The sequence below is a fragment of the Primulina tabacum genome, chromosome 2, assembly GCF_025594145.1.
Source record: "Primulina tabacum isolate GXHZ01 chromosome 2, ASM2559414v2, whole genome shotgun sequence".
NCBI lineage: Eukaryota > Viridiplantae > Streptophyta > Magnoliopsida > Lamiales > Gesneriaceae > Primulina > Primulina tabacum.
The window spans coordinates 2,377,396-2,391,212 of record NC_134551.1 but is presented as its reverse complement, the minus strand read 5'-3'; the positions used below and the strand labels follow the sequence as shown (position 1 = coordinate 2,391,212).

Here is a 13,817-nt window from a genome sequence, read left to right as displayed (position 1 = left end):
TTTCGTGGTCGTCATAAATCTTATAAACTCTTCCCTTAAACAGTTAAACTCGAATATTGACGACGAATCAGACAAGCGGATAATTCAAGAAGTTCAAGGGGCAGATAGGACTCCACGATTTGTAATATGACGCGAAAAAAGTGAGAAAAAATAAGTAAAGCAGTCTCGATAGGCGAATAAGAAATTTTGTAAACTACTGTACATTCGAGTGCTTGTTTGACATATTCCTTGATAGGGTCCTGTGGTCCTCCAAACTCCATGAATATTCCATATAGAAAGAGACGCGTACCTACAGTTATTCGGCCATTTGAGGTTCTGTACATGAACTTCAAGGGAAATAAATGTCGAACAAGGGGTTTGCGAAGTCAAGAATTTGAGTGAAACTGCAAGAATAAGAATGGAGCATTTCACTTCTTGACCTGAATGTTCATGTTCGTAGGTAGACCTCTCTGTCATCATAAGCTGTTTCTTACAAAGAATCCATCATTCAGTCAGTCGGATCTTTGGCTTTATCGGGAAAGATAAATTGAAGGTCTTCATTATCTCTATATACTTGCACCAGTGCAGCAGCCTTGTATGCAAATAGCCCAACCATAGCCGGCACTAGCTGTGAAACAAGTATTCATAACTCAGAGTGAACATCAGAAGCAAAGATTCGGTAGCTACTCCTTTGAATACCTGAAAATCAAATACATTGTGGGAAAAATGTTGGGAGAATTCCCACAAACCATAAATAGCTGCAGGAACACCGAGCCTTGGTGATGAAAGTGCGATGCTTGCACCTTTCACTGATTTTTCGAATGCCTCCTGCAAATCCTCGCTACTTATTCCGATTCTGACAGGACAAAATGTGAGCTCGCAAAGCAAGAAAATAAATTCTTGAAAGCCAAAAAAAAAAATGGCAGACATAAGTGCTGGTACCTTTTTGCTCTCTTTTTAGTGAAAATCTGTGGAACAACGTCACTCGATATGTTGTCCGCGTGTTTGCATAGTAGCTGGAAATACAAGCAACTGCACGAATAAAATAACCACATGCATACGTCAAATATATATGATGGGGATAAAGAGTCACAAGTCCACTTCAAAATGCTATTTGATTTACAAGGAGAATACGCTGACTAAACTAGATTATCCACTTCATGATTCGCCAGACCAAATATATGGAAAAAGACAGAGAGTGAAGATCTTGAACGAATGTCATCATCGACAAGACAATATTAAATGACAAGGCTCCTTCAGATTTACTCGTGAAGAAAAGAAAGGGGTAAAAACTAAAATCATACCTGAAAACAACTCCGACAGCATAGCTTGCAGCAGCCTGACGAATACAGATTATAGCATATATAAGGTTATCATATCCTTTCATATTAAAAAAAAGGTTTATGCAACACAAATAAATGGGAGAAAATAAACTAGAAATCCATCATAAACATATATCTAAAATGGAGTTAAAAGCCAGGGCAAATGATTATTTTACCTTCAATCCCTGAAAACATATCTAGAGATTCTATGGATAGCTACCTGAAATGACAAAGCTACGAGACAGTATCCAGTACATGCAGTTCCAACACCAACTGTCAAAAGCAGCAGTTCACTCTTTAGCTGCATTCAGAAATGAAAACATCTACACATATTACTAGATCAAAAAAACACAAAGTTGCTTCTCGTGGGCCAAACAAATAACTAGCGACAAACATTCTATTTAAATCTAGTCTTTCTTATTGATCAATGGACGTTAGTTTCTTGCTTTAAGTTACAACCTTGTTGGGTTTCCCAAGAACCCAGATCTTATACCCAACCTAAATTTAAAATATTCAGATCTATAAATTCCAGGAACAATTATCTTTGATTTACAAAAAAATAAATACATTAAATATAATATGTACAAAAAGATATCACCTCGTGATCTTAGTCGTGCATGAATATATTGGTCTTGTTCAAGTCTGACCCCAATTGTCTGCATCCGTACCATCAGCGTATTTAGGTCCCCTAACTGATTAGATCTACCAAAAAATAATCGACATTGTTTTGTGGCAAATTCGTTAAATCAGTAACTCGATTAGGCAGATCGTAAATTGCAGCAAAGTTTACTATTGACGTTAAAGTTTGACAAGATGCATCCATCCACGACTAAGGTCGTGTGACAGTCTTTTATCATGCATTTATATTCAATATATGAATTTTTTTATGAATTTAAGGCAATCGATTTTTCTTGGAATTCATAGATCATAAAATTTTAAGTATCTGTTGTGTATTCAATCCAAATTCTATGGAAACTTTGTAGCACACTTTATGTGCAACTACACAGGAAAATTTATATAGCACCTAGAAATGGTAACAATTCTTCCATAGTAAAGAAAAGCCATCAACTCATCCTACACTCGAGGGGAAACAAGGCTCACTCACCCCTTGAGGATATAAACATGAGAAGGGTCTGCAGTCAGTAAAGTGCATGCCTTGGCTATGATGCTCGAGCTTTAGCCTGTTTTAAAGTCTCAAGGTAACCTTTAAGTTTACCTTAAATATGGTGATGATAAATCAGAAATGAAATGTGTTGTAGTGGTCATTTATTTTGGCTTATATGTCGCTCAGAAGTGGTAAAGTATATATCGGAAGATAGGTGATGAAATTGTCTCGAGATGCTTAAACTCTAGTATATTATCTCTTGGTGTATAAAAGTGTGCCTAGCACCCACGTTCTACGACTAGTATGCATCCCTACCCAGTAACTATGGATTTCATTGCCCACAATGAAGACATGATGTTAAACTCCTTAAATCAGAAACAAGCTGATACTATGCAGCACAATTGAGTAACGTGTACCAACACGAGAAGCTAAAGCTAAACGATTAAGAATCATTCAGAGGACAAACCCAATAGACAATAAAGATAACTTGAGTTTTAGACAGCATACAGCTTCATATCTCAGGAAATTCAGTCTCTTCCGTCTCTCACCGTCGTCAAGAACTTCCTATCATCATAATCACATTAAAATCAATAAGTTCACAACACCATCTTCTCCTAATAAAAAGATGCACCATTTACAACCTTGTAGGCCATCTTCTTGTTCAGTGGTACAGAGTTGCTGTCACCAAGAAGCCATTCACTATTTTGTTTCAATTTCAAGAACCCGCCATTTTCATTTTCTTCTCCACGAGGCTACGCAAATACTTTGAAAAACCAATTTAAAAACCAAAAAATTCACTATAATAAATAACTATTAAACGAAAAGATGCTGTCTTTACGGCTGTACCTCCTCCATGACATCATCAATTCCCCCAGGCTCTAAAACATTATCCGAATTTACAGTCAAACCCTTCTTCAGCCAGATTTCATCGGAGAGTTTTGCAATAAAATCTCCACTTACCTCCCTTTCTCGCAAAAAAGATCGCAAAACATCATCTCCAGAAAATTCTTTCATTTTCATTCAACACCAAAACAGAAAAGTAAGAAATAAACGTCAGCTGACAACCGGTGCCAGATCCAAACAAACATAAATTCGGAAATGAGTACTTACGAGGGGACGGGGATTTTTTGAGAGCGGAGATTACAGGTGGTGCACCGGAACTAACACGACGTGATTTGCCGCAGTGGGTCACCGGATATTTTGGTGAGTATGCAGCTGCTGTGAGAGAGTTCATTATCTGCAACTCGAGGATTTCGTGTGCCACGCTGTAACGGTATTTTCAAGAATATTTTAATTTGAACGAAAATTTCTTTTACTTTTCCATTAAATATTAGGAATCTACGGATATTCAAAATGTGTGTGTCTATATATATATATATTTAGGTCGCTTGTGAGACGATCCTAATCTTTATCTATGAGACGGGTCAACTTTACCGATATTCACAATAAAAAGTAATACTCTTAGCATAAAAAATAATATTTTTTTATGGATGATGACTTGTACAATTTTTTACATAATTCATTTGATTTATATTTAAATAAAAATCGAATTGTAATTGTAAAAAATAATGAGAGACTACAATGTCATTTTGATATATAAATTAAAAATATAAATAGAAAAAAAAAGAAAAAGAAAATCTATTTAAGAATAGAAACTGCAACTCATAGTTTATTATTTAGAAAAGAAATAATGTATCCACTGAACTACACTAATTAATATCAAAATATTAAACTTTATTAATATATATATATATATTAAAACAAATCATGATATTAAAATTAGTTACCTCAAGTATCTTAAATTTAATAATATAATATAAATAGTATAAATAAAAGAGTGTAATTTATACTACATTTTGAAGGATAATCGACCTTGTTTCAGTCCATGCATGGATGTGTTCTCAATTCACATTATTTATTTTTGGGAAAGTTGGTGAAAAATTCTCAATCAAAACATTTCTTTGGATTCACTCTCTATCCACAAAATTGTGGTACTATGTCATACAAAATGTGGTACACTTCATGTGGAAATGTTGTACTAAAAAAATACCCAGGGACTGAACACAAAAAAAATCGATGGCTGGGACTGAATGGCCGTTTATTTTTTTGGTGGGCCCGGTTATTTGTCAGTGTCCCTCGTGATGTTTCACAGAGAAATCGGCGGGCATAAATAAATAGAAATCAACTTTATGGGCCTATTATTACAAGCCCAAATTATACTGGTATAGACTAGTGCATGTTTGAATGAAATATAGTAACGATCTTTATTGGAAGATATAATAATAAAAATAATATGATATATGCATCTAACATCAAGTTCACATGATCGATCATTGTATGATCTTTGATTAAAATATTAAATACTGTTAAAATGGGAATCTCGATACTCAGCCAAAGAGTCACCAGATCTCATCGGAAGTTCGCTGAAACTCCAAATAAAGATGTTCGGTGGTAAATTATTGGATAGCTTTACGAGTTCAAGAAACTTATGATCAGTTGATTAGATCAACTAATCGACTAGTCCATTCTACGTATTGTTGATTAGTACAAATTTTAACTTTATTTCCATAGGGTGGACGAGCACCATTTTCCAAATCTACTCTCAATGGAAACTTTATTTTTTATTCAAGCATATCATAATACAAATATATACTTTCATCAATCCATTTACTTACACAAATTTAAAAAAACTTAGAGGAAACTTATTTTTTTTCCCTGTTTTTCATACCATAAGCAATTCTTTGGGATCATACGTACAATTATTCCAACCATGCATCTTTACAATTAATCAATTGATCACCCCAAATTTCAAGATTCATAATATTACCCTACAAAATAATATGATCTTAACGATGAAAAAATTTGTCGTTGTAGTAAAAATCATGAATTTTTGTCATTTCAATAAAAATTATAGTTGACAATAATATAATAATTCAAATTCACTATATAACAACACTTGTATCGCATTTCGATCGTTCTAACATCAAGTTTATATCGTAAACTTCTAATCTGACTCACGATATAAAAATTATAAATAATATTTGAACCCAATTGCATGTCGCGTTCGTATGAGAAATCTACCACGTACGTATATATTTATGAATAAAAATATTTAAATATCGTCTATTAATTCAGAGATGCGACAAAATACGTGTATGAATGGAATTTGGGTAGCTGATCATGTGGATGGGACCCGATTACATTATCGGTATGTGGGTGTTTTATAGTTTTTAAATATTCCCAAATCAAGAAAATAAAATCCCTACAAAACGTAGCATTTCTTTTTGGTATTCTTGTTTTGTATCGATTAAACGAGTCGTGCTGAATCGAGAGTATTAGGTTTGAGTTTGGTTCGATTAAAATATATATAGACTCGAGCTCGATTCGAATTTCTTAAAATTATTAAGCTCGCGAATAGTTCGAGCTCGAAAAGCTCGTCTCGTTAAGGAGACTCTTTTTTTTAGCTCAATAAACAAGCTCGTTTACGAGCTCGTCGACAATTTTTAGCCAAAAGACCGATTAAGATAAGAGAATTTAAAATGGTAGACTTCTCATCCTTACACTCAATATTTGGTGTGAGACAGTGCAAGTTATTATTGTACACTCAAGACTCGACAAACTAATTGAGCTCCAGTCTTATAAAAGATTCGAGCTCCAGCTCGCAAACAGGCTCGTAAACGAATATCCTTAAGCTCGATTCGATAAGTTTAATGAACGATATCAAACAAGTTTTTTATCGAGACGAACATCAAATAGCTCACAAACGATTTGATCCGTTTACATTCCTAACTAAGTGCAGGGGCCCAATCTCCTCTCTTTGATTGATGGGCATTGTGTAATGTGAGAAACTCAAACCTTTTTTGTTGTGATGGTATCAGAGTGGCCATTGTATATATATATGCGTCTATACATGTAACATACAAAATATGCATGTACTCTTGAAATCTAAATTAGTTGGACACTTTTAAATATCTCAAAAACAAATTTTTCATACACACATGTTTAATAATAGAAGTCATGTATCACCATAATAGTATGATACTATCTACTTAGGGTCCAAATCCTCATATTTGTTTTTGGACTTTAACAAAAACATCTCATGTCAATGAAGATATCATTTCATCTCTTCTTTGTAAGTTTTCAATGTGAGATTTTAGTCGAAATTCCTAACAATCTTCTCATCAAATGACGAATTATAATTCTTCTCATAGTCTAAGCATCCCCTCATTCCCATCCATCTATCCTCGAGGCCACCTCTATCTTCTGCGTTGGAAGCTCACGTCTTAAGTAAAATACATAGAGCACTGTCTACCTCGATCTCATCACATATTTACTAGGAGCTATCACTTCATTCGTTTAAATATCTGAGGATTTCATCCACATGGTCCGATCTTGGCCATAACTCTAATACCACTTGTTGAACATTGAAAGTCAAATATGTCCACAATGATATGATATTGTTCATTTTAGGTCTAAGTTCTCATTGATTTATTTTGATCTTTAACCAAAAGATCTCATACCACATGATCCTAAAATATAATATGATGTGTTTTAGACGGAGAGAGCCCTGTTTATTTTTTTTAAAAAAAAAATTGTACGTGTCTATATGCTCAAATCATCCCACAAAATTATCATATTTAATGGAGAAGGTCCCAAACCTTGAAGGCCCCTTCATCAAAAGCCGCCATCGATCTTTTGTGGTCGAAGTTCTTTAAAAGTCAAAACAAGAAAATCAAGCATTAAAAGAAATAAACAAGATCACATGTATGAATCTAGTAATTATACGCACATGATCTTGTGTCCCTAAAACATCATACAAAATTCGGTTTACATACTTAAATTTATAAATACATTGTCACAATATTATTTTTATTACATAAAGTTGTCTATTTTTAATTTCATCCTTCACATAGTCAAATTATGGCTTAATGTAATAAGATTTTTTAAAAACACTTTTAATCCTTTTTATGGCAAAATGCTGATATTAACAATATTAGGTAGCATATCAGCAATGAGTGCCTAACAAAAAAAATAATACTGCGAATGAGAAGCAAAAGATAAAGCACGGAGAGCATGAACCAGCTGTTTGAGAGGCGATCAATCCGGGAATACAGTATCGGAGTTTATAACTACACGACAAAGACGACATCTAATATACGAATGCGGTATGAATAGCGCCGGATGTATCACTCACCCCGCTCCTAAGGTAAGGAGTCTTCTGTGTGTTATAATCTTTACGTGAATGAATCATATATGTTGGTTGAGAATTGCTCTGGAATTCATTGATAATTATTTTGCCAGGTTCTAGAGGGCTACTCTTCTTTTTTTGTTGATCGAGCCACTCTCCCTCATTCCACTCGTCCAGCCCTCTTCACGAACTTGTACAATCGATGCTACAAAGATAGCCAACTCTATTATCAAAGAAATAAGGAAATGGACGACAATTTGGCACCATATATCCGGAGGTGTGGAAAGAGCAGCTGTGAGAAGCGAAAAAACCATCAAAAAACGACGATTGTTCGTGGAAGTTTCTACATAAAGACCCCTTGGTTCTAGCAAACGGATCACAATTACATGTACCTGGGAGCACACCGATGGAATGAACGAAATACGAACAGTTAACATAATATAGTCATAGATCTTAGGTTGTAACTTGATCATGAGCGAATTTGTTGATGTAATTAAATATGTATAAAAATTAATTTATTGTATTTAAATCAAAATTTAACTAGTAGGATTAATTAAAATTCAAAATACACCAGCGTAGAACGATATTGGCTAAATTTTTTTCTGATTTCCGTATAAGACAAACTGTGTCTAGACAAATTTCTATGAATAAATTTCAATAAATAAAAACAATAAAGCTCAGGGGCAGTTTTGTAAAATCGAAAATGCAAATGCATAGAATCTGGTCATTACTTTAACTACGTCAGTTACGTACATACATTATACGTACATAGCATTGAATGCAGGAACATATATACAAACGAATAAGGTCAAAAGTATGGAGTATTATAAAATATAAATACATAATATATTTTGGGTTTTCATATAAAATATGATAAATTCCAGAAATATTAAGTGATTTAATAAATTGTATTACGTCAAACGCGTATTATTTCTGTAATATATGGATTACCAAGTTACCAATGTGTTGGCTTTGGACAATGTCAAGCCAGAGATACTGTAGGCAAAAACTTGTGTGAGACGATCTCATGTGTCGTATTTTATGAGACGGATCTCATATTTGGATCATTCATGAAAAAATATTACTTTTTATGCTAAGAGTATTAATTTTTATTGTGAATATCAGTATGGTTTACTCTTCTCGCAGATAAAAATTCGTGAAACCGTCTTACAAAATACCTACTCGATATTGTATATATGACATCGATGTTATGCAAACACTCTAGTCTTTATATGTTACGATGAAAAGTAATCATAGCTGATATTGGGATGATGTATCATCTTTTAATTTAAAATATTTGAATTGTTTTAAAAAATTATTTTGTATACTTGATAAAATTTATCTATACCTGATAATACATGTATTAGGTGCGAAATAATTATGAGAGAATGAACGAAATATATTTGTGTTGTTGTACAAATTAAAAGGTATGAATTATATTATTGTTGTGATATATAATTTTTTATAAAGATATAAGTATTTCAACAAATTCAAATTTTGTACTTCTCATGCGTTTTTTGATTTATTTATGGTAGAATGGACTTTTAGTTTTCAATTGAAACATAAAAATTCAAATTTTGAGTTACAAAAAATACTGAATCTGTCTAAATTGTTTTTTAAAAATCAGATGCTAATCGAAAATTTACATTTTCCATTTTCAAGGTGCTTAAGCTTGTGTCATGTCCTCTCTTCTCCTTTTTATTTCCCTCACTCTCAAGCCATTTCCTTTTCCATGAAAAGGGTCGCAGATTCACCTCTTTCTTGATTCTTCAACAGCCCATTTACATCACTTTTTCTAACTAAACTCGAAGATCTTGTTGCCTCATTTGCCAGAAAAAGTTTTAACATTATTTCCTTTTCTTTCCCCCCTCTGCAAGTTTGGATCCCGGCCCGACTTTACAGGGACTCGAATTCTCATACCATCATTTCCAAATCCAAAAAGAAACTACGTTTCTGAGCCTCTAAGTCTCAAAGATTGCCTCTTCTTTTTTGACTGGTTTTTAAAGCATTTTATAACAATCTTTGAGTGATAGTTACTTTTTCCATAACCGAAGAATCAGTTTCAAGAGTGCACAAAATCCCAAAATCTAAGCTGTGTTATCGCGCTGATTTGTGGGTTTTGATTGTTGAAAGTGAGCCTTGAAACATTGTGCGAGTACCATATATAGAATTTATAATTTTAGTACATATTGAGTGGCGGATAATGTTGGGGAAAAACTTGAATGTGGAAATGAGAATCGGTGGGAGGAAATGCAAGGTGAGAAAGAGGCGGTGTTCATCATCTTCTTCATCGTCATTGGTGCAGAATTACAAGTTAAAGCGCGCATTTGTGGTCAGGAAAAGAGTGGGATCAAGCACCCCAGTCCCCTTGTGGAAAATGAATGGTTCAAAATCACCATGTTTGGAATTTGATCATGGATTCAAGTATATGGCAGCAAAGGGCGGCGAAAATGCTAAAGATTTATCGGTGTCGGCTAGAAAATTGGCTGCGACTTCGTGGGAGATTAATGGCTTGCTTCCACCTAGAACTAAAAGGGAAAATATGGAGGACAAGATATGTGAAATGGGAATTGTCAGAAAAGAAAGGATCTTCGAGCCGAACATGGACTCGATGGCACTTGCTTTGTCTGATAAATTTCAATGTGCTGTTTCTGAGGTGGGACTGTCTAGAACTGGCTTGTTGAGTCATTAGAATGAGATATACGAGGTAATAGAATCGAATTTTATCAGTCATATTGAAGTTTTTTGCTCTTGAAAATTTACAGAGGATGGATCCCTCGAAAGCTGGCCAGCATCGAAACCGGGCGTCATCCGGTTCTCAAAAGCTTCTGCTGCCCAATAATACTTTGGGACGTGCGAATTCTTTCAGTGATTGCTTGGTGGAGGTATTTTGATGCTTTAACTTTTTTTGTGAAGTGCAAGTTAATTTTTATTGTATTTTAACTATCTTTTGTGTTAATTTCTGTTGGTTGATTCCATAACTTTTCTTAATAATTTTAGTGATCTTATTGCATTCTGGCTTTTGGAGCAGCTACCATTAAGAAATGGACAAAATAGTTCGTTAGTAGGATGAACAGAGAACATGGTTTGTGCTTCTTATGGTTCCTCAAAACTAACATGTCATAAATGGTGTGGAACCATGATTTATTTTTTAGGTTTGGGGTGTTAGTAAAATAAAAATTTTAGGGGAAAATCAATCGCAAACCTCCTGTTATTTTCTTTTTTTCGTCCCATCGAGTCCATCTTGTGTCACACACGATTGTCTCCTAGCATATATCAGCACATGCTTCATATTTTTCATTATCTGTCTGATTGTGAATGTGTTCTATGTGAAAATCCTCGACGAGATTTAACACTAAGGGTCGAGCTCTTTTCTTCTCATTATCATCAAACAGGTTGATCCGAAACAAAATCACATCCAGAGTCCATGTAAACACCTAATTGTATCAAAGACTCATCTTAAAGATATATATAATGGTCTTACAACTTCTAAAGAACTGCTCAAACTGTTGAGTCGCATTTGGCCTCTTGATCAGCAAAATTCGACTAGCTTATCCCTTGTATCCGCCCTGAAATTAGAGCTTGATCGTACTTGTACCCACTTCAATCAATATATGCTAGAGAAAAGGACAAACCAGAGTGATGTCGATAACACGTTGAGGCACTTTTTAGAGGAGAAGGTTGTTTGGAAACTTAAAGAACAAGACAGGATTCAAAGTGTAGTTACATCCTTAACCGACGAGCTCGAGATAGAGAAGAGGCTAAGGAAGCAAACTGAGAAACTGAACAAAAAACTCGGGAAAGAATTAGCCGAAACAAAAGCCTCTTTGTCAAGGGCAACCAAAAATCTCGAAAGAGAGAGACGAGCACGTGAGATCATGGAGCAAGTGTGTGATGAGTTGGCTCGAGGAATTGGTGAAGACAAGGTGGAAGTTGAAGAATTGGAAAGAGAATCAGCCAAAGTTCAGGAAAGAGGTGGAAAAAGAGAGGGAAATGCTTCATTTAGCTGATGTGCTACGCGAGGAAAGAGTGCAGATGAAGCTTTTGGAAGCTAAGTATCAATTTGAGGAGAAAAATGCAGCTGTTGACAAGTTGAGAAACGAGCTTGAGTTGTTTTTGAAATCGAAAAACGGAGAAGATCAAGAAGATTGTAGCTCTCCTAGATATGAAAAAATTAAGGCACTTGAGAGACATTTGAGGGAGACTTTGCCAGGCTCTTATCAATTTCAGGAACACGAGAATGATCAGGATCCAGAAACCGTAGACAAAGTGGAGGAAAATGAGGAGGAAGATGAGTCAGATGATAGTGACCTCCACTCGATCGAACTAAGCGTAGATGAGCTCAACAAGACCATTCATTGGAACAGTACCGTAAAAAATGAGGTGAAGAGAAATTCCTTCTACCGAAGTAAAGGGACGAAGCCAACCTCAGAGAATATAAAGAAATCAACCATTTCTTCACAAGCAAAATTTGCAGATGGCATAGAATGGGAACTCACTACCAATAATCAAGGAAATTTCGAAGTGTTTGATGAGAATGTATTGTTTGACTTTGCATCAAAATCTTGGAAAAGGGATGCTGAGGATGAAATCGAGAGATATAACATGATCAAAGATCTGAGAGATAACATTGTTTCTGATACAAGAATGGTTTCATCTCAAGAATTTGCTGGTCCAATCTGAAACACATATCCCATCTAGCAATCTACGTCTTGCCCGTCTTCGTTACATCGAGGAGATATTTTTATCCGTGGCTGCTAAATTTTGCTTTGGAGACAACAGTTATCTGCAATCTGATTGTAGAAGAGTATTTTCCTTTTCCTTTTCAATATTTTATATCATTTGCATAAAATTATTTGTATAAAATTTGCTTTTTTAAGTTATGCCAAATATATGTTACACTAAATGTGGTTCATCTTAGAAGTGACAGAGTAAATCTATATTTCGATTTATCCATACAAGCATAAGACGGTAAAATGGGTATGAAGAAATACATAAGATAAATGAAATCCAACCTGCTTGATACTGAATTTGACAAATAAATTAGCAAAATCTCATGAACGTATATATGACAGTTCTTTTTAAACCTTATGCAATTTTTAAGACTGTTGTTTTAAATACAAAGAACTCTATCATAGTAAATTCGCTAAAATACAAAATTATTATAATCTTATCCAAAGAATTGTCGCCTCATCACTATGTCAATGTTTATTTACTAACAAAATCAAGGAGAGGATTTGACTGTCGACTATCCTCATTATATCAATATGAGTCTTTACAGAGTATTTATGTTCTCACTCACTTGTATACTAGGAAACTTCTCGGTGTGTCACTCATCTCTTAATTGCCCCAAGTCAAGCACAATTAACCTTGGAGTTCTTATGTGATGAGCTACCGAAAAAAGATGCATCTTCTTGATATGAGTATTACCTAGTCAAATCGTTTAAGCACTCCCCAAATGCACAGTCTCATACCTGAATAGTTTTGGAATCTCTCTCCTTCCGATTTAAGATCAGTTCATTCATGTTTCTTTCGTCTAGAAACCTGCCAAGAGCCACTCATTATCCGTGAAACCTCATGATATCGACAATCACCTCCCGCCCTCTTCGATCCCGGACCTCACAAAAACCTAAAGAAATGTTGTAGGGGCCATGTCCCAAGCAGGGCCTTGCACTTATACAACAACTTGTTTTGGATTATATTAAACTAAATACCAACCACAGCTGGAAGATATTGTTTGTAATGAGATTCCGATGTCCAAAACACATCAATTCATTCATGCATTAGGTGATGGCTTTGGTCTACTTTCATTAATGGTCAAACAAATACATTAGGTTAACACTATTTTATTTATATCAAATTACTCTATTACCATTAAACGAATTACAAGATTAAACTCAACTTTTTTAAATATTATTTGAGCTAGAACTCGAATTTAGAATACGAGTGGTATTAGGCCTGATTCGAAGCATTTGCACTGCTCAAGCTCGAATAAATCGAAACTAAAGATATGAACATTTTTTATTGATTTTTTTGACATATTAATTTTGTTACGTAATAATATTTTTTAAAATACAAATATGATATTATTCCAAACTACAAAGATATAACGTAACTACCGACACTATTTACGGGGCTTGAGTGTAGACCCGAGACTTGCTTATCTCGGACAAAAAAAGTACAAAGAAGCCATTATATATACCTAAATAAATTAGAAAAATGA

At 34.5% G+C, this 13,817-nt stretch overlaps 1 protein-coding gene and 1 pseudogene across 2 annotated transcripts; one reads left to right on the top strand and one right to left on the bottom strand.

The window, feature by feature from the left end:
• Positions 1 to 127: 127 nt before the first annotated feature.
• Positions 128 to 3,704, bottom strand: LOC142524501 (uncharacterized). 2 transcript variants are annotated; one of them, XM_075628523.1, is made up of 10 exons: positions 3,517 to 3,704; positions 3,253 to 3,413; positions 3,048 to 3,158; positions 2,873 to 2,970; positions 2,407 to 2,482; positions 1,522 to 1,602; positions 1,284 to 1,318; positions 922 to 1,011; positions 679 to 835; positions 128 to 607 (listed from the first exon to the last, which is right to left on the bottom strand). In XM_075628523.1, exons 1-10 carry the CDS (start codon positions 3,638 to 3,640, stop codon positions 488 to 490), a joined length of 1,053 nt encoding a protein of 350 aa, XP_075484638.1. In that variant the 5' UTR covers positions 3,641 to 3,704; the 3' UTR covers positions 128 to 487. The 2 variants fall into 2 exon arrangements, with proteins under 2 accessions (XP_075484638.1, XP_075484647.1); XM_075628532.1 differs by lacking the exon at positions 2,407 to 2,482 and having other exon boundaries at positions 2,914 to 2,970; positions 3,517 to 3,702.
• Positions 3,705 to 9,219: 5,515 nt separating this feature from the next.
• On the top strand, positions 9,220 to 12,516 carry LOC142524491 (uncharacterized; annotated as a pseudogene).
• The last annotated feature ends 1,301 nt before the right edge of the window (positions 12,517 to 13,817 follow it).